Source organism: Epinephelus lanceolatus, chromosome 16 (genome assembly GCF_041903045.1).
Source record: "Epinephelus lanceolatus isolate andai-2023 chromosome 16, ASM4190304v1, whole genome shotgun sequence".
NCBI lineage: Eukaryota > Metazoa > Chordata > Actinopteri > Perciformes > Serranidae > Epinephelus > Epinephelus lanceolatus.
In genome coordinates this window covers 24,036,886-24,058,345 of record NC_135749.1, presented here as the reverse complement: position 1 = coordinate 24,058,345, position 21,460 = coordinate 24,036,886, and the positions used below count along the sequence as shown (strand labels likewise).

General features: G+C 42.0%; 1 protein-coding gene across 4 annotated transcripts; it reads left to right on the top strand.

Moving 5' to 3' along the window:
* Positions 1-8,671: 8,671 nt before the first annotated feature.
* eomesa (eomesodermin homolog a) lies at positions 8,672-13,637 on the top strand. Of its 4 annotated transcripts, XM_033636314.2 has the most exons (8): positions 8,673-8,821; positions 9,048-10,251; positions 10,663-10,817; positions 11,558-11,679; positions 11,923-12,081; positions 12,277-12,338; positions 12,465-13,183; positions 13,315-13,637. In XM_033636314.2, exons 2-8 carry the CDS (start codon positions 9,542-9,544, stop codon positions 13,326-13,328), a joined length of 1,941 nt encoding a protein of 646 aa, XP_033492205.1. In that variant the 5' UTR covers positions 8,673-8,821; positions 9,048-9,541; the 3' UTR covers positions 13,329-13,637. The 4 variants fall into 4 exon arrangements, with proteins under 4 accessions (XP_033492206.1, XP_033492205.1, XP_033492203.1 ...); XM_033636315.2 differs by having other exon boundaries at positions 8,672-8,821; positions 9,930-10,251; positions 12,465-13,637; XM_033636312.2 differs by having other exon boundaries at positions 12,465-13,637.
* The last annotated feature ends 7,823 nt before the right edge of the window (positions 13,638-21,460 follow it).

Sequence of the window (21,460 nt, the reverse complement as noted above, 5' to 3'; positions counted from 1 at the left end):
AAAGTCTTGCAAGCGAGTATACACGGGGGGTGTCGTAGTAGAGGGAAAAGTGGAACTGATTACCCATGGCCCAATTGAAATGCCTGGAATGGATGTTGCATTTTTTTATTTATCAGTATCATATTTAAATGAAACTCGAGTGAATAAATTGGCTGAAAGACTGAGCTTTGTATAAAACGGGCCCTCTCACCCCTTAAAAGCACTAAATGGTTTAGTCCGCTCCTGCACTTGGATTCATCTCCAAACACAGCTAGAGCCGAGTGAGTGACTGCTTATGCTGGTGAAGTACCAACATAAAAAAAGAAAGGAGAGAAAGCCAATGGAGAGAAAGCAAAATAACTTCAAGAGAGGGAGGGCAGGGGGCCCAGAGAACAGTTGTGCATAGGGCCAGGAATTTGGTGCTACGCCCCTGAGTACACGCACACATCTGTTGGTGAAATCAAAATTTATTACCACGCCCTTTAAGTCCAGACTGTGAGAGTGTTTCTTTGGAATACTTTGGAAGACAGTGCTTCTTAGATATGTTCTACTCTGTTTCAGTTTTGAGAGCGACAATTTAGCGCTAGCAAAAGAAATCGTTAAATAGCTATGGCAGCATCAGGCACACTTGGTAATATGGAGTAGTGCTTTATGACTCTGAATACAGTGGGGCATAAATCAAACTAGATATATCATGTTAAATAGTGACCTTTATGGGTGCTAGTTGGTGGATTTTGTTACCTTTACACATAACCAGGGTAGCTGTTATACCCTTTCTCCAGTCTTTATGCTAAGCTAAGCTAAGCTAACTCAAGCCACATACTTAGAGTCAACGTCTTGTCAAGAAAACAAATCAAAATATCAAACTATACTTTTATTATGGAGCTCAATAGCACAACACTGTGAGACAGGGGACTTAGATGCTATTATTGATTTCCATAAATCACTGTGAGCATCTGTTTTCCGTTGCTTGAAAATCAAAGCATGCCCCCTCTCTCCGACTGCGTCATGAGTTGAATCATGACATATTTGGAAACCAAGTAAAAAACCCTTCGCCTTTTTTAACTGTTTCAAGTTGACTACAGGTTATTCAACTCCTTCAGACGCCAAAACATTATTAATTTCATTCTGTGTGTGTAAAACACACAACAGAAAGAACAGCTAAAAGTCAGAATTCTGTAGTGGCTCCATAGCTCAACATACACCAGATTTTTTAAAATGAAGTCTGGACCATTAACACTGGGTACGGGTCCAGCCTGTCTCGGCTGGTCTGTTCTATCAAGGTCCACAACCATCAGATGAACCTCGAAACAAGCGCTCCCCCGTCAGACAGAATGTTTAGTCCATGTGTCTAGACCTCCACCATATCTGACCCGCCAGCACAGAAGGACACACAAACACTCGACAGACGATCATAAGGAACAAATACAGGCAGGCTCCTTCCCTCCACCATGTGACTTGGATATGCATGCTCACTGCTGTTCGTAATTTCTTATCACTGACACCCACCCTTCCACATCCACATATACACTTGTCAAATATGACACCTCTACCCACAAGGAAGAGACCAGGTTCTCAGCCCCCTTCTAGAAAGCCTGACTAAACTGTCCCACCTAGTTTTTGTGCAAGCCACACATGAGTGGGCCTTCCCATAAACGTAAACAACGTCTGCTTTGGTCTCAGACCTCAGACAGGAGGGTCTTTTGCTTGGTCCTTTACATGTCTCCCCTGCTCTCCAGTCAGAGAAGGAGACCAAACCATGGACCACTTCCATGATATGTGGGAGTCCCTGCTGTTTCAGTGGCTGCCAGGCAGGCAGCCTCTTCCCTCTCCCTTCAGAGCGTTTGGCTCCATAACCACGGGAGCCCATCTGATGTGGTCCCCCCATCTGACTAGCAGCTCTCTTCCCCAGGCCCAGACGGCTGGAGGGACAGAGCAGACGAGAGGGGCCGCAGATTGTTGTAGACCATTTACATGTAAATACAGAGCCCAGGCCTGGGTCTGGGTTCAATATTGAAGGTGTCCGCTGCACTGAGGTCCCTCTGTGTGTGCATATATGAGCGTGTGTGCATACACGCCGGCGAGTGTATATGATTGTGTGTGAGCATGCGTGTGCACGTGTGTGTGTTTTTCATGTATGTGCATGGCATGATCCAGTACATCTAAATTATACAGCTGCCAAATTGCTGCAAATGTTTTAATACAAAAGCATTCTGTGGTCTCTAATTATATCTAATGGCTGCTGGATGCATTTCTCCAAGCAAAAAAATAGGAGCCTTTTCGGAGAATAATTTGGCATTTTATCAACTAGTTTAATATCTAATTGCACAAAACAATGAAAAGAAATAATATTGACTTAACTGTGTCCAGTTCTCATATAAATGAGGCCTTAAAGGGGGCTATGATTGTGGTTTTTCTTTGACAGAGAGGAGCATCTGAGGGCCTTCTAGCACTGTGAATGTAGTCCCCACTCCCCAGAGGAGACTGAAGATGCCGAGGCAACATTACTGTTTCACCAAGGGGTCAACCTTAAACCATTAATCATGTCTACATAACCTCCCTCCCACTAGCATATGCCTCTGGCTGGTAGACAGTAAGTCAGTTAGGGCTTTCCTCTGTGTCGCTCTAGAAGCTTTCATACCAGGAGAGAAGTGTTAAAACTCTACATTCTCACTTCTGACTCACTGATTTAACCACATTGAGGCAGGAGCAGCAGCAGAATACTCCTGTGGTGTAAATCTGTTTGTGTTCCCTGTCCAAAAAAAAAAAAAAGGCAAGAGGAGAAAAAAAAAATAAAGGGTCCTCCTGAAATGCAGTTTCTGAGTCAGGGTTAGCAATGTGATAAAAGCCCAGCTTGTTTGGCAGGAATAGTGCTATGGGAAAGGACGGAGAACCAGGGGTGAGCTGGGTTGCTGTGTCTTGGTGGCCGTGGCTGGTTGGTTGACGAGCTCAAGTGTTGGGACCGTCCCCCCTTCCTCCCCACCCCTGCAAGCTCACCCCAACTCTCCTCGGCCAAGAGAGCACGCCTGTTAGAGAGGGCATGTTATAGTGGAGGCTTAATGCCGAGTCGATACAACTCCGCCACCCTCCCTTACACCTCACGTTCCAGGGAACACATATATCCAGTCTACGCTGTCAAACTTTTAGCACCTGCTATTTTGCTTTGGTCCCTTATGTCAATGCCTCTGGTGTTTCATGAGGATGGGCCGGGAGAAGTGGGTCAACAAAGGTTGACGCTAAAGTGGGGATGAGGGTGAGACTCGGGCCATCGGACTACCATCCACTTTTGTCGGCTTCGTGCTCTGCTCATGACGACACAGTGAGTGAAAGTAAAAGGGCGGATGTGTCAAAATCAGTTCAGTGATCTGCTCACTTAATTCAAAGAAAAAAACTGAAGTTAAAGGTCCAGTGTGTAGACTTTTATTGGCAAAAATGGAATGTAATATAATAAGAGTGTTTACTTTAGTGTGTAATCACCTAAGAATAAGAATCATTGTGTTTTTGTTACCTTAAAATGAGCCATTTATTTCTACATAGGGAGCAGCTCTTCATCCACAGAGATTGCCATGTTGCACCGCCATGTTCCTACAGTAGCCCAGAGCAGCCACACCAAACACTGGCTCTAGATAGGGACATTCATGTTGTCACATTTCTGCATTGCCACCATAGTTAGCAGCCCTGACAAGCAGCGTCAGAAAAATACTGTTTTTTTTTTTTAAATGGTGAAACGGCTTTATTCAGTCTTTTTACCAGTTTAAATCACTGGATTCCTTTGTCTTAGAGAGGAAGAGACCCCAGTAAACACCTCCTAAATGCCTGGATCAAAAAAAAAGGTGAGCCCATATTAGCAGGTGCTGGGCTAGAGGCCTGTGAAACTGCTTTATCCAGTGTTGTGAATGTGAATAATTTAGCTCCCTCTAAAAACTTCCTAAACAAAGAACACTGAAGGAGTTCTGATCGGGAGAAGTTTCAGCTGGTTGCAATTGCAATCCTCACTCCTAGATGCCTCTAAATTCCTCTAAATCTTACATATTGCTCCGTTGACACCCTGCTGTAGGTAAATGTTTTATAAATATAAAAGATTTAACAGTTCATGTGCATTTATTTCCCATTTTCTCAACATCTGGAAAACATTACCAGACTTGGAGACTTCAAAACTGCTGTAAGCATGACAGTACCTGGAGATAATGTATTTGTGAGAGAGGATAAAAAGATAAGAAGAGCACATGTACCTGAAGCTCACCCTGCGTCCATACTGCGCGGCTGCTGCTTTCCCCACAGGCCCTGGGTGACACTTTCTATAATGCAGTAATCCAAAAATCATGTTATCATGCCTTAGGGAATCAAATACAGTGAGTGCAGCTCCAATCCTATTTCCCTGAATGCAGTCGGTACACCTTATTTTTCTAAGATTTGTCTTAACACAGTGGATTATCATTGCCCCCTGAAAAACCTGCGCATCACAAAAGCATTGGGCTCACATATCCCCAGATACATTTCAGCAATAATCCACCGCTCCTTCCACAGGCCAGACACACACAACACACACACGCACACACACACCCACACACACGTATGCATGCAGCAACATGCTGACATTGAGACTTATCTGCTGATATGACGTAAAGTAGCATCCCATGGTTTTATGCAATCTGGAATGCTTTAATGTATTTTGAGGAATTCAAACGTGCTGCATATATAGAGAGAATTCCCACAGGTCTCACTCACTGACTGGTTGCAGATGGGGAGGATTCCCATTTCATGATAATTTGCTCTGCTAGAATGACATCTGAAATAGCCTACATGACATCAAACATGAATACACTTTACATATTCTAATGTTCTTTGAATAAAGTGTAAAAAAAGGCATCATGACAAAAACGTGAAGCTCTTTTTTTTATTCATTTTGTCCAGGCTAGAGGGGAAACCTTGTGCTGTTTAAATCATGAAGAAAATGGCGGAGACAAGGAAATAAGAAAAGGTAATTGATGAAAGCATTATGTACCCAAATGGAAATTCATGAAAGCTGTCACCTTCGTATCTTTGAAGACAGCAGCATGTCTGTAACATAAGCTGTCCTCGTGTAACGGCTACTGCTTTGATTAAATGTTAGCAATCCTCCACACACTGGAAAATATACTGAGGGACATCTTTGATAAACTTGTGAAATAAATTCTTTCCAATAAAAATGCTCCTGAGGATGATGATTTGCGGAGGAGCGCAGCGCTGGCATGGTACACATTGCACTGGGTTCTTTTCCCAGCACCCCTCCCTCCAGGGGTCTCGGTGGCGAGGATCTCTAATGAGACTTGCGTTATTAATCCTTGCAATGGGGTACATGAATTCACTCCCGAGCAAAGGCTTCAGCAGCCACCTTGGCCCATAAAACCTGGAATGTATTCCTTTCATGTGCGCTGTTGATGATCTACTCTGACAACAATATGGTAAGACTTCCCTTCCCCTGTCGCGCGGGCCCTGGCCTGGGGCCAAGGAGGGTCATCTCAGACACACTTGGACTTTTATAGGTGGTCAAGAAACATGCTGACAGGTCACAAGTGGGAGCTCCTTTATGAGTCGAACCTAAACATCCACCTCATTTGGAATTAGTTTATTTATAGGTGGCCTGTAAATCACATTTATTTTGTTTTCTAGCTTTCAAATGGCAACCGAGTCTTTGGGGGTCATTTTGGAAAACCAACTTACTTTAGACCACGGCCGTTAAAACAATAGCGGTGAGTTTGTTTTGCCGAAATGTCCTCTCAAAGGGCTTGTAATCATCTGAGAAACATCACTGTAAAGTTGTGAATAATTCATGCAAAGGAAATTTCGCTTGACTAATATCTTAATAATACTGTGAAGAGGTTGGGTCTAAGGAGGGCCATGGCCACCCTGATACAAGTGCTCGCACCCCCACTGGCCCCCCTGGTGAAAATAATCAGAGGCTGACATTGCTCTCTTGACGAGGCTGTGGTGTGAAGATGGTATCTTTTGAAACTAGACAACCTAAGACATACATTGGTACCAACCATGTCGACATAGCTTGTCAGGAAGGGGGGCTAAATAACGCCCCAAATTTAGGCTAAATTCTGGCAAGGGGACAACTGGCATGGGCATTTTCAAAAAGGTCCCTTGAACCCTTACCTCGAGATGTCTGAAGGAAAATGGGTTCTTAGGGTACCAAAGAGTCTCTCTTGACCTTAAGGGGGCTCGTTCCCTGTAAAGGTTTTGTTTATTATGAGTCATAAAGATACATAACACATTAAAACATAATTATTGTGGATCTCAAAATTGTAACTGTAATGGTATTCGTCTACACACAAGATAATTAATAACATAAACTGTCAAATAAGAATCCAAAGTATTTAAGCATACAATTCCCTAACTCTTGACATTGTCTTCAACTAGCCTGTATAGCATAGTTGAATCCTTAAATTCAGTAATGACTTTTTAGTGGCCTGCTCTTGCCACCCCTATGAAAAAATTCTACGGGCGCCACTGGTTGCTCTTGCACAGGTGGTGGGAAAACAATACTTACCCTTAACATCACTAATCAGTAACTTGCTGATCATGCAGAAGCCCATTAAAAAAGAAAAGCTATCACCAGGATTGCACTAGTGAGGCATTGACACCTCAAGTGTGAAATGTTAAGACTTAGGTTCTATTACAAATGTAGCTCAGTTTTAACCATAGATTTACCCTCTAATGACAGCCTGTAGCAACACTGAGTCAAGAGAGTAGCACCTCCGCCATGTGTGTGTGTGTGTGTGTGTGTGTGTGTGTGTGTGTGTGTGTGTGCATGCGTGTGCGAGAGTGAGAGAGGACATAAACAGACAGACAGATTGACAAAAAGTATTTTATGCCTAATCCTGGATCAAGCTCACAGGCCCATGAAGAGCCTCATAATGCATATTTTCAGTGCTTGTTAATTTTGCCTTTTGCTTCCGAGCACCTTCGCTCAAAGCCTTTGGGATTCATAGGAAATGAGTGTTCACGACAGCAGTTCCTCGTGATTTTGCTAAAATGGAATTAGAGTAACCCTATTTCACAAAACCCCCAAAGCTGCTCCGGTGGCATCGTCTTACAATCTTCCCAGAGGAATTCTGCGTTTGGTACAAGGAGCAGAAGGAAGGAGGCGATTGGTGAAAATCAGGATTTGGTTATGCTGCAGATAAGTGAGACTCTCTGTTGAGAGACAGGTCAAGATAAATAATAGAATTGCCTTTGAGTCATTTGAAAAATGCTTGATCTCTATTGTCAAATGTTTGCTGTTGCCGTCTCTGTGCAGCAGTCTGGGAAGCATCTTGGTTTTGATTGACAGATTGTATGCTGTATGCATGTAGGCTCTGGTCCCCTGATGGCCTGGGAGCCGGCTCCACTGTCCCGTTTATGACACGAGCCAATCTGCCTCCAGCCGAGATTCTCCCTCAGCTTTTCACAGATCTGTATCCCCATTTTCCCCAAATTCATCTCACCCCCTACTCTCCCTCCAGCTTACTTTAAGACTCACACATGCACAGACTGCCCACACACAGGCAGCACACACACACACACACACACGTGCAAACACAGGCACAAGCTGAGTTCACTGCAGTTGAAGATGATGTAAAGTGAGATACAAGTGGAGAAGTGAGAGGCCTGCATGCAGCTTTCTGACGGTGTTGACTTACTTTAATATAACCAACCATGGGAAAGTTACCCAGTTATCCTGATCGGTCACTAGAGAGCGCTGTCCCCGTGTCACTGCTGACAGGTCCCTCTATTACAAGGCCTGGGGGCCGCGTGAACGACGTTTGTGGTGCGACATGTTTCTTTGATTATTTCTGGTTTCGGGAGCTTTCGATCTCTCAGTGTGTGTGTGTGTGTGTGTGTGTGTGTGTGTGTGTGTGTGTGTAACTATGTTTTATTTTTGCACATTTATTATTCTTTTTATTATTACGACACAAATGTGATTATGTTCCTGCAATTTAAATTCTCATAGTTTCCTCGCCGGTGTGTGTGTGTGTGTGTGTGTGTGTGTGTGTGTGCCTTCACACCTGTGTAGAGTTAGTGCATTCTTTCTCTCCGTTTGGGCATCCCCTGCCAGATCTGTACCGTCCGGTGCCTTATTGAATATCCATTTAAACACGGTAGTTTGCCTTTTTTTAAACCCTTGCGTTACTTTAATAGAAAAAATAAATAAATAAAAAAAGACAGAAAATAACATTTATTATCCACTTTCAGAGAGCGCGCACCCATTAAGTAGTTATTAAAATAAAACTGCATTCAAATATTACATCTACTAAACCTTATTTTTCATTATAGGGTAAATCAAATAAAGTAATCGATATAATTTGTCCTCATTTTTAATTTCTCCGAATATCTATCTAACTACTTTTAATGTAATCTCTCATATGGTCTCCCATAAAGCATATTTTTGATGCGTGTTAATTTAACAATAACTAATTAAAAAGGCTGGATAAAAAAAAAACGCAAACTCCGAAACTATACTCTTTTTTTGCTGTTTTATAAAGCTCCAGCAGCAATAATGTATTAGTGAGAAAACAAGAATTAAAGCTTGTCTGGATTTTTCTTCTCAATCAGAGACAGATCAAATTAAATGCAATGAAATAAAATAAAAAGTAAAAGCGTGTCTTTTAAATTTCATATTTTCCTCTTCAGTCATTTTTGACGCTCGGTAGTTTTATTAGAGCCAACCTGGAAACCTGAAAGTGAAAGAGGCGACGGAGGCCAATTATCGAAAATAAGGTGCACATGTGATTTTTTTAACGCGTTGAGAGTGTTTGCAGGGGGAGAAAAAAACGGTCTCGGTGTTTGCTGCTCACCGAGGATAAAGTCTTCTCGGGTGAGTGAGTGGAAGTAATTTGACAAGCCATATCTGAATGTGTGTTTTACGCGATGACTTGAAGCCGAAGCTGAAAGTTTAGAGGTGATTGTGTGTGTGCGCCGTGGGGAGGAGGGTGCAGGACTGCAGGAGTGCGACTCATTTTAGTCACTCTGTGTTCTGTCTTTGGAGTTAAATGTGAAGAAATTCTGCCTCTTAGAAATGATGTTTGTCTCATATTTTACAGCAAAGTGAAGATAATTTGCACGTGGGATTTCTTAACATCTTGGATCGATGGAGCGTGGAGAGATCGCCACTTCGGTGCAGTCTAAACCCTGGATATTGGAGTAAAAATAAGCTAAACGACTCTCATATTTTCTCTTGATATTATTTCTACCAGACGCTTTTCTAATTGAATTAGAGCAGCGCGGCCATTGGCTATGGAGAGGGCTGGTGCCCCCTCATGCCTCTCCAAAAGCTCCTCCCCTCCTGCTTACAATCACTTGGGTGTGTGGAGAACTACATCTTATAAGAGGCGCTGAACATCCCATGTCCAGCCCATAATCTGATCTGAAAATCCGTAGGTGAGGAGAAGGTTTAACCCCCTTCCATCAGTCGTAAGGGAGGGAGGCGTGCAGAGACAGAAACAACCAGGGCGCCGGTGGTTGTGTCGCCTCCTTGGCTGAGATTCACTCTCTGGAAACTCTTGAAACTCTTCTTATTTATTGCAAGATCTAAACAATGCAGTTAGAGAACATCCTTCCCAGCGCCAGCATCAATTTACCCAAGACCTTTTACAATCTTTCCTCGTCGGACAGTGCCAACAACAGCCCGAGGCCATCATCGCAGCTTGACTATCAAGAAGTCGACCGGACGGAATCAGAGTCCAGCAGCGCTCCTAAGAAATACCTGAGCGGGGTGGGGAACGGGATGCTGGGTGAGGGAGAGGGGGACACTTTCACTAAAACCGGGCCCGATGGGAGGAAAGGCTCCCCGGTGCTCGGTGAGGACGAGTTGACGAGCGGTCGGCGTTACAACATAGACGAACTTGGCTCTGACAGATACTTCATCTCGTCTTCCCAGGCGAGTTCCGACATGGCGAGCCCCTGTTCCCTCTTTCCTTACGCAGGTCAGACCGGCTCGGTGTACACCGGGTCCAGCAGCTCCAGGTACCCGGCTTCGCTTCATTACGGATCCGTCCTGCCGCCAACAGGCTTCTCCTCCTCATCCGTGTGCACCGGTCGGAGCCAGTTTAGCAGCGGAGGGTACCAGTTCAGCCAGGGTCCGGGCTGTTTGTACCCCTCCTATCCCGGGACGGGGACGGGTATTGGCTCCATGTCTCTGCCGGGGTCTGCCGCCGGAGCCAGAGCGCAGGTCTATCTGTGCAACCGGCCTCTGTGGTTGAAATTCCACAGGCACCAGACCGAGATGATCATCACCAAACAGGGCAGGTAAGCAGATGCGCAGCCGGAACTCTGAAGGCCCAGTTTTAACACAATCATGTGCATATTGTGAAATTCGTTTATACATTTCCAGTTGGCCTGTTTAGTTTTAATTCTCATGGTACCGGTCACATTTAATGCCACTTTTACGCATGACAAAAAATTAACGCACACGATCCTTATATTTATTTTCCGCATTTTTATTTGTTTGAACTTCAATTTGCAAAATTTCGTTTCTGGTAAATTGTAAACACACAGTCACATAACAGGTTCAACATTACATTGATTAAATTTGCATTTATTTTAAATTCAATATTAGTATTGCAGCAGTCTGCCAAATGCAACACGTGAAGACATTTTTCCTGCGTTATGAGCACAGCTGTTAATTATTCCTATTCTTATTTTTATTTTTTTTCTCAGACGGATGTTCCCATTCCTCAGTTTCAACATCACCGGACTCAACCTCACGGCCCATTACAATGTCTTTGTAGAAGTTGTTTTGGCTGACCCGAATCACTGGCGCTTTCAGGGAGGAAAGTGGGTCACTTGCGGAAAAGCAGACAATAATATGCAAGGTGAGTTAGATAGTTGCCACGACTTAATTAGCTCTGGCGAATTTGTAGTGTTTTGTTTGTGAATATTTAAAAAATAAATCGAAAAAGAAATGAATAAAACGTGATGATGCAATGTTACATTTAGTCATGACAGCTCCGGGTGTAAATGTTTTAGGGTGTTTTGGAATTAGAGACAGTTTGTTTTTTTTAAATTAAAGCACGGTGTTTTGATGGGCTGCAGATATAAGTGTTTTAATGCAATAATTTAGATCTTTTTTTAATTTCAATTTTGAGTGTCAAGTCATCTCGGGGAGCCAACTAAAGTGTGAAACTGTTGGTTAAATGCCTCTTTAAATGACTGCCACTCTAAAGAGTTTTAACTTTAACAGCATTTAGAAATGATGAATTCTTCATTTGATAATTTAATAAGAGAAAACAATTTGAAGAAAAGAAGCTGTTTGTTTCTTTTAAACAAAAACATTTGATTTTATTTTAATAAATACTGACCTTTCTTTCCTAAAGCAATTAATATTTGTATCCATTAAAACAATCTAAAAGATCATTAGGTTCATATGTCTGGATTTCCTATAATTTTCCCCTTAAAGATTATTAAAGTAAAATGATCAGATAAATCAGTCATTGAAAAATAATGTTTTAAAAAGGAGGATTTATTATATATATGTTATGCAACATTTTGCACAGACACAGGCTCTCGACTTTTCTGTTTGTCATACTACTCACTGTATTATTTTCAATTTTAGGTAACAAAATGTATGTTCATCCTGAATCTCCAAACACTGGTGCTCACTGGATGAGGCAAGAAATCTCTTTTGGCAAACTGAAGCTGACCAACAATAAAGGGGCCAACAACAACAACACACAGGTTAGATATTGATTTCTGACGTGCTCAGATTCCCCATTTGCCAAGCAGGCCGATGTTGTTAATTCTGATTTTTATTTACTACAAATAATTATGTGGAAATCAAAACTTTAAAGTGTGATTGCCATCTTTGAAGATCATTAATAAAGAGTGCCTGTTTTTATTTTTGATAAAGAACACAAATGCATTCACACAGCCTGTTGTGAAATCTGCAGCCTCGTACTCATGACACCTTCTTCTCTGCAGATGATAGTTTTGCAGTCGCTTCATAAATACCAACCGCGACTGCACATTGTGGAGGTGACGGAAGACGGAGTGGAGGACATGAGCAATGAGGCCAGAACTCAAACCTTCACCTTCCCAGAGAACCAGTTTATAGCTGTCACTGCTTACCAGAACACAGATGTAAGAATTTAATGAATACATTTTTTATTGTTTGATAGATTTGGAATTTATTGAGCGTATCAGATACCACTCATTTGAATGATCTTGAATTGCATCTATTAAATATCGTTCTTTCTTGTTGCTCTTTAGACACACAGTGCACTTGCTTGCACTCAGATGCACATTATTTATGCAAGATTTCTTTTATTGTTTCAGATCACACAGCTGAAGATAGATCACAACCCGTTTGCGAAAGGCTTCCGGGACAACTATGACTCGTACGTGTCTTGCACTTAGACAGTGTGGTTGATCTGTTTTTCCTGTGGTGCACTATTTGAAGTATACCTCTGACCATGAGTTTTCTCTTGCAACTAATGTGTGTTCTCTCCTCATTTGTCGTACAGGATGTACACAGCCCCAGAGAGTGACAGGTTGACTCCATCCCCTACAGACTCCCCTCGCTCCACCCAAATTGTGCCCGGGGCCCGCTATGCCATGCAGCCTTTCTTTCAGGACCAGTTCGTCAACAACCTGCCTCAGAACCGCTTCTACACCGGCGAACGGGCCGTCCCCCAAACCAACAGCCTTCTCTCTCCACAGAGTGAGGACGTTACCGCCGCTGCTTCTGCCCAGCGTTGGTTTGTCCCCCCAGTTCAGCAGCCGGGCTCCAACAAGCTGGATCTGTCATATGAGAATGACTATTCCACCAGTAGCCTGCTGTCCTACGGCATCAAGCCCTTGTCCCTGCAGACATCCCACGCCCTCAGCTACTACCCAGACTCTGCCTTCGCCTCCATGGCTGCAGGCTGGGGCACCAGAAGCTCTTACCAGCGCAAGATGACCACCGGCCTGCCCTGGTCCCCTCGTCCAAGCCCCCCTGCTTTCCCGGAGGACCAGCTGGGGGCCACTAAAGACAAGCTGCCCGAGGAAAGCGCACCGCCAGCCTCGACCTGGATCGAGACATCCCACTCGCTGAAATCAGTGGACTCCACCGATTCTGGTGTGTACTCGGTGGTGTGCAAGAGGCGCAGGATGTCCCCTGGGGGCTCAAGCACAGAGAACTCCCCAACCATCAAGTGTGAGGACTTGACTACGGAAGAGTACAACAAGGACAACCCAAAAGGCATGGGTTATTATGCATTCTACACAAGCCCCTAAAAAGACTGTATTTATTGAAACTGAAATATAATTCTTTTGTTTATTACTGAGTGCTCTCCATTCCTTGTTAATGTCTTTTTTCTCTTTTCTCTAAAGGTGCCAAAGCTTAGTGTTCCCCCAAGCAAGCTGCACAAGGTTATTTTCCCAGGCCAGCCCCTCTCACATACCTGAGCAGAAACATGCATAGTGATTGTTGTTTTTGAAAAAAAAGCATGTCCCTTTTTATTCATTTATTTTTACAACTTTTAATTTTTTACAAATGTGATTTTTTGTTTTATTTTTTTCCCCCTGCGTATTTAAGTCATTTTCGTTGTACAGTATTCGTGCACTTTAGAATGTGATGTATCTTGTACAAATTGTCTTCATGGAGGTGTTATTAAATGGATAATAAAACAGCTTTTCACAAAGCACTGTCCAAATGTCTTTCTCGGTATGTTTTATTCATATAGTATGTGCCATGTTACATTCAGACACTGGCAGCTGATACAGTTACAGTTAAATCTACATAAAAATGTGTTCTGCAGCCAATGCTTAAAATCAGGGGGACTTGTAACTGTACTGTAATGTAAGGCTAGTTGTAGAGGCCATGAATCTGAGCCTGTAAAATACAGCCCCCTCAAGTGGTTGCTGTCAACAAGTTGACATTCCAACAAGTAGTATAAAAGGTATCTGAATAATATAATGCTGTCAAATGGGGTTGTGGTGCAATAAAATATAGCCAGCATTTATAATCAACATTTTTTTATGCAAGCAATGGGACACTTAAAACAAACAAGTCACAAAACAATTTCCAGCAACATTATTTTGTAAATTATTATCCGATGAGCTACTGCTGCTTTAAATCCACTATCCTTTTCCACTAATGAATATTTCTATTTCTTAACAGATCATTTTTATATGCAAAGACTTATCATCAGATTTCATAAATATAGGCTATGTATTTCAATACCCCCTAAGGTGTAGATTAAAAATGGTCCCCCTCCAATGTTAAATAACGTGGCCCTGGTAAATGCAAATAATCATAGTAAACGACAACAGAAAATAATAAGTGCATATGAAAGCCCTTTTCTGTTTTACGGCCACATTCATTAAGCACTGAGATTATTTTTCATGTTTCCTTGCTCCTGAAAACAAAAAGCAGATATTCTCAGAGCGCATTCGCACACAAAAGAGCTGAGCAATCCTTTTCAAGCTACAAAAAAAGTGCAACAAGGTAACTCCACAGCTCACAATTCAAGTAAGCAAAGTGCGATTTAAATATGAGATTTACATGTCTTACATGACATGACTCACAACATCGACCCAATTAGGTGAAAAACACACAAAAGCACACAGCCCTACTATTCCTTCTGTTGTTGCCATGGTGTTTTCACACATTTTGTCATTTTTGCAACTGCATGCAAAGCATGTGTACTTAGAGAATATAAAAAAAAAACAGGCTAAATGAAAAATGGTCCATCAACCACCCCACTAAGGGCAATGCACAGCTCAACACCTCTATTTATACGCCTCTCCGAAAGTAGATTAGTGGAGATAAAATCCATGAAAAGAGAAGTCATAATATTCACACAGAGACTACTTGGCTCATGTTGCCAGCACCTGTTTTTCCTTCAGTGAAAATACTTCAAATCCTCCCCCATAAGGACCCCAATTTGAATTGATTTACATACTCGAATTCTAATTAATTCTGTTGTCAGACTCCTTGACAAAGTGAGGAGTCTGACTAACTCCAATTAACACCTCCTAACAAGGTAGAGTGCTTGATTGCCCTGGCCTCTCAGGAAAGCTGTAAGAAAAAGGGGGGGGGGGGGTTTGAGCCTGGAGAATATAAATGTTTGCACTTGTGCACGTCAGCAAATTGTATTTAGAGCATCTAATGATGTTTTTCTTCTCTTTTTCATGTTGTCTTGACCTCTGCTCATCAGTGGTTGTGAGGTGGAGAATAGCTATCAAGATTACGACTGGACAGCAACAGTGGAGCTACAAGAGACTTGCAGAAATGTGATATTTGATACACTGACAATCAGAGGGGAAAATCAATGAGAATTTTACATGCCTGTAGCTCATTATCTATGAATGACTTATAGTTTAGTGGAAATGATATACATCTCTCAGTCAGAATACCTAAAATAACTTTTTGGGTCCAACCCAAGCACATGTACATGCTTCAATGGTGAAACCACTGTCACCAGCAGTGCATCGTCCTGTTTAAAAGCTTTGTCAGATGCATGTTGGCATTGATATTGGGCACTGCAAATGTAATCTCTGCTATCCTCCCACTGGAATAAAATCTCATACAAGGCAACGACATGATTTACATACATTGTAACAGGGACATTTATCTAAACTACAAATATCATCCTCGGTCTGGACTGCAGCTCTGTAAATGTCCTCTCATACAGAGAGAGATTTTTTGTAGGCCAACCTGAAAGTCAGTTTACAGTGGAAATATCATTAATTCTATCAAAATAAAAGTCCTCTGGTACTTTTAATGTTTTTATTGTAGGAGACCAATGTACATGTTTTAAATATTGAGTGGCACGTGCCTTCTGCAGCCCCCTGAAATCTACATCTATGTTGCAGAAAATAAGCTCTGTGGCAAACACTAGGCTAGGCTGTAGACGAACTTCACCGCAGTCGCATGACTTCATCGTCACCCTCATAACCAGGCTGGAAAGCAGTCTCATTTAGCCTCTTGTTAGCAACCGCCATTTTTGAGACATGTAAAAGCTTCAGTATTCACAAGTGGGGTGTTAACTGACGTATTCTATCGCAGAGCAAAATATTAAAATTAAGCTCTTAAGCTTGTGTTAACCACAGATCTTATTTAAACCATCTAACCAGAAACCCACTGACTTCATGAAAAAGTGAACCTGAACTGCAAAAATGCAAGATCTATTTTGGTTGATTGGTGATTCAAGGGACCAACTCCAAAAACCTAGCACAAGTCAATGAATTGTGTCTTTCTCAACCATTCATGCAAGAAGTACAGTAATCAATAGACACCTTTACAGCATGCTTCCACAAATTCAGACCATGTTGACTTAAAGGAGATATGCGCATTGGGATACGACCTGAAGAATTGACTACAGTGCTCTACTGCTGTTGTTAACATTACCAGCTACAATGTCAGTAATCGACTGAGTTTTGCTTTAGTGTCAGTAATACAAGGCCTAGTGGAGATGTGATAGGGCCCGAAAATTTTGGCCTGACCCAACATTAAATCTGCATAGCTTCTGTCCAAGCCTGACCTGAGCCCGAACTACAGTACAGCAGCAGTTTTGGGCCTGAACCTAATTAAACATCCTAATTTCCACCATAATTTTTAAAAATAAAAAGTCATCTACAGAACGCAACCTGATTCACGCCTGGGGGAATTTCGGGAAATTGCAACCCAGTTAGAACCTGGCCTGGTGGGTAGTGGTCCGCACAGAGAATCAAAGCTCTAAGGCACAAAAGGACCAATGAGTGGTTTGTAGAATTTATAGCATATTAGTAAAACTTGTCCTTGTTTCCTGTGTGTGAACAGTGGCATGTCTGTGCCCTTCCCTCAGGCTGTCCATTGGCGACCATGTTGAGAGTTCATGTAAGAAAGGCCATGGAGGCTACTGAGACGTTGTACCCAAGGAGGGCTGACATCTAAACACAGATGAAGGCCTGAGGCTGTTTCCTCACCTTCAGTCACACACTATTACTGCTCTCACTGACTAAATGCAGCCAAGGGCACATGTGTGTCTGGGTCAAGATTTTTTAGACGCCCCTTTTAAAAAGTAACCTACAGACAAGCAAGAGTGAGACGGTGGCGATTATGTTTCTTCTTCACACTATAGTTCCCCTTTTGATGTGTTGATAAATGTCACTTCTGTTAAATGGTCATCAAGCCAGTTAGAATTACTGTACAGTCGCTCCCCAGGGACGGGTTGAGTCTAACATGGCCACTCTGGTCTAGTTAATAGGGCTGATATATTTAGTATGGCTGCAATGAATGATTATTTTCACTGTTGATTAATCTGTGGATTATTTTCACTATTAGCTGATTAGTTGTTTCATCCAGAAATTGTCAGCAAATGCTTAAAAATATTGATTAGTGTTCCCCAAAGCCCAAGATTACGTAAAGAAACCAGAAAATAATCATATTTAAGAAGTTGGAATTTGCGAATTTGGGCTTTTTTTCTTTAAAAATTACTTTTACAAACCGATGAATCCATTATCAAATTAGCTGGTGACTAATCTATAGTTGACAACTAACTGATTAATCCTTGCAGCTTTACTAGTCGCTTCAATTTTGCAAAGAGCTTTCTTCATATCGTGAGGTTATTGTCATTCGTCAACATGACTCAGATCCCGTTTTTTAATTGTATGAAATGATGGACAGTGAATTAGAATCGCAGCAGTTACTCGACTAATTGATTAGTTGCCATCTATTAAATCAATCTGCAACTAATTCGATGGTCAATCAAACTTCTCTGATCCCAGCTTCGTATGTGTGAATATTTTGTGGTCTCTTTCCTCCTTTATAACAGTAAAGTGAATATATTTGGGTTGTGGGCAAAATAAGACATTTTATGACTTCCCTGATTGACATTTTTCCCCATTTACTGACATTTTATGCACCAAACAACTAATTGGTAAAGGAATCGACAGATATATAAATCAACAATGAAAATAATCGTTCATCGCAGGCCTACACTGACTGCACACACAGGCCCACACCAAAGCCAGGAACCAGGGTCAGTGTACTATGATAACTCACCACAAAAATACACGTACTGTAGATATCCTCTGGCTCGTCATGCAGTACTCTCTTATGTATAGTGAGCATATGTTCTTTTAATTATTAAGTGGAGGTCATGGGCATTGTCAGTCTTAATGATGCTGACAAAGGCTCTGCTTTTAGCTCACCCCAGGTGTCTATGTACACAACACGATGCTTTATTTAGTCTTGCTTGCTTTGGACCTGGTTAATCAGCAGTAAACGGGGGGGTGGGCCAACTACAGCACGGGTGTAATGCTCACAGGTCTGCTGGAGTGAGACCCTGGTGTGAGATGAGTCTCAAGTTAACGGGGCCACAACTGTTTGGAGAAAGGTGCTGAGTGTTGGCAGAGAGCGCAGAGGTGAGAGGAACCAGAGGCGCGGAAGGGCCTTGTGTCTGTGCCCTCAGACGGCTTATACAGCGCATGCAGGCAGGGCCCTGGCTCACTGGTGCATGGATAATGTTGGAGAGAGTATCCCGCGGCTAAGCTGCACTTAACAGCACATTGATTTTAAACCCCTGTGTTCCCTCTGGAGGGCAGTGGGACGAACCTCAACAGGCCGGACCCCCACCCCTTCTGCCCTCCTTCCCACCTTCCCCTTCTGACCACCACCATTTACCATCTCCACAACCTACCCCTCCCACCATCCACCCACCCCCCAAGTCGATTTGGGTACACCATGCTGGTCACTGGCCTCTACTCCCCCCCCCAACCTCTGAGTTTCCCAGAGGAGTTGAGCAGGATTCAGGGGCACTAAGGCTCCCACAAGACCCCAGTCTTGAGAGCAATGTTTTGGGTAGGGCATGCAGAGGCAGCCGCTTGGAAAAGATCTGTGGTCAAAATCAATGCATTGGCACTTTGATGGAGCGCTCCAACAGATTTGGGAATTTCACATTCTCTCCTCTCTTTCCTGGCACCATCAGAAGGCCTCACCACTGGAGGAAAAAACATGCACTAAACCTTCTGGGAAAGGGGGACTCTTAATTTCTACAGCTTCTGGGACAAAACACGACACAGTCAATATTCATTTGGTGGCTTGCACCTAACATGTTCCTCTCCCCAATCTGTTGCCTCTTAATGCTCGAAGCAAAATGGATAAATAAAATGTTTTTGTAACCTTTGCAAAGATTCTGTAAGACCTGGATATTATATTTGACATTAAAAGACATGTGTTGTATTCTTCCACTACAGTAAGTTCAGTTTCTCTCCAAAGCTTTGAAAGAGAAAACTTTCTTTCTCATCATCACCACACCTAGCAGTCTGCATCTCTTTATGTGAGTCCCAGCACAGGTGGATGCTTGTGTGGTGCTTCTTCCACTTGTCTAACTTCTGACTCATCTCCCAGCTGCATTATGCGGATCCATGTTTCAGGATCAGTACACAGCACTCTTCTTTGTGCGCTAATGGGCTCTCAGCATCTTTAAGACTCAGGGTACAATTAAGAGGTGATAGTTTGATCTCCCACCTCGCAGTTCTATTTCTGAGCTGCCGCGTGATTATGCCGGAGGTTGATGGGTGGGTGAGGAACGGGCTCTATTTAAAGGAAGACACCCATGAACTCTTCTGAAAGAACAGACTACTTTTGCTGTTTGCACGCGCCTGATTTCTCTTCTAAATGTATCCTCTGCAATAAAATGTATGACATGATCACAGAGGTTTTTAAATAAAGCCAGTGACTGATGGTGTTCATTGTGGTTATAGCAGAAGTTAAGACTATTATGTGTGGCATTTTTACCATTATAACACAGTGTTAAAACAGACTGTACACGTGGGGAAAGAGACAGAGGCAGAAGTAAACTTTGTGTTTTTTTAAGATCTGTGCTAAAAGATCGAGAAAAAGGTCTGCTGGGTTTGGTTATAAAAGGTAGTTTGTAAAGGCCAAGAGTATTCCATCATGTATCAGGACTAACTTAAATTATTTTACACTGAGCCTTAAGCATTTTTAAACTTAAAGCTTTATTTATACTCCATCAACCATTTTTGATGGCTTAAAAGTGAGTTAAGTGTCTCTGCTATTACAGGCAATTTCACTTTATCAATTCTGCTGCCTAAATGACCAGAAATGAAAGAGAATTGGAAGTAGTACCTTCTAAGGGGGGTAAATGTGGTCATATCTCGCAGCCACCTGCTGTCTCACCTGAGAGAAATGGTTGATACAGCATTGCCATCTGCTGGTGAACATCAATTATTACACAATAGTTGTATCAAATTTTAATACATACTATGCAAAGGTGGTTTTATGGAAGATGGTTGATAAGCCCATGCCAAGAAGGTATATGATGATAAAATCAGTTAATTTCAATTAATGCATATACTTTATTTCCTACTTAAAATCAGGCCTCTGAACCAGCATAATCCCTGCAGATGAAATGATAGACGATGATTGTTGACCTCCCACTTCAAGACATCTGACATCATTTTTTAAAATGTGACATCTGAAATAGCCTTTACTGATGGTAATGAACTGGAATATCAGTATCTGAGGATGTGCAGGCATTGGCGTCCATCTAAGGCCATGCTATTATGTGTCACAATAAGCTCGCACATCTACAGTAAATCCACGTATTAAGGTAAACATGTAAGTCTATATATTTTACAAACAATGTACAGCGTGAATGCTTAGCCATTACAAAACTTGATTCAACATCACTCTCCTTTCTCTCTCATCTAACATTTGGGACTTCATTTCATTTGAAGTCAAAAACTTCAGGTCATAACAAACATCTTCTTTATAATATACTATTGGTTATTGATTTATTATGACTATAAAGGCCCAAAATTCATTTTTTGACTGGCAACAGCTTGTGTTTGTCACAGATGACAATATAGGCATTGTTTCACTGCCACAATCACCAAAGCAGCTTAGATTTGGTTGTTGTTTGTTAGTTTGAGAACAGTAGCAGATTAGCAAACTCCTATCCATTGTTTGTTTTTGTTTGTTAAATCATGGTGGTGGCTAATTTGGTTCATATTTCCATCCCATACTTTGTCTTTAAGTAGCTTTGAAGTTAAGAGAAAAAATAAATAATATTAAATAGAAATGCAATATAATTGTAATAATATAATTGTCATTTAAGATATCAGATATAGCCTATTCAATATCTGCTCGCTCTTGGTCTTTATTCAGGCAATGCTGTGCCCAAAAATTCAAACTCACGATGCTTTATTACGACTACATGCATCATTTTCATGTTCGGTTAGTTTATAAAACTAATAAAAAAAAATAAAGTTGTATGTATTTCAACAGTTCTTGTTTGTCCTACTTACATTTGAAACGATGGAAGCCCAAGTGGTCCCTGCAGGTTTAGCGAGATAACAAAAAAAAAAATCATAATAAAAAAGCCCGCTTGGGACTTTGACATGAAAATAGTCCCCGCCCTTTACGTGACGTTTTCGGATTTGATTGGCTGAGAACGCCGGCAGTTGAACGCGAATTGGTAATCAATCGCTGTCAATCAGTTTAGGGGCGTGTCGTTACCGTGTCGTT

Coding starts and splice junctions, on each gene's coding strand:
- eomesa (XM_033636312.2), top strand. CDS start 9,542: ATGCAGTTAGAGAACATCCTTCCCAGCGCCAGCATCAATTTACCCAAG. Junction 10,252..10,662: donor ATCATCACCAAACAGGGCAG/GTAAGCAGATGC, acceptor TTTTTTTCTCAG/ACGGATGTTCCCATTCCTCA. Junction 11,680..11,922: donor CCAACAACAACAACACACAG/GTTAGATATTGA, acceptor TCTTCTCTGCAG/ATGATAGTTTTGCAGTCGCT.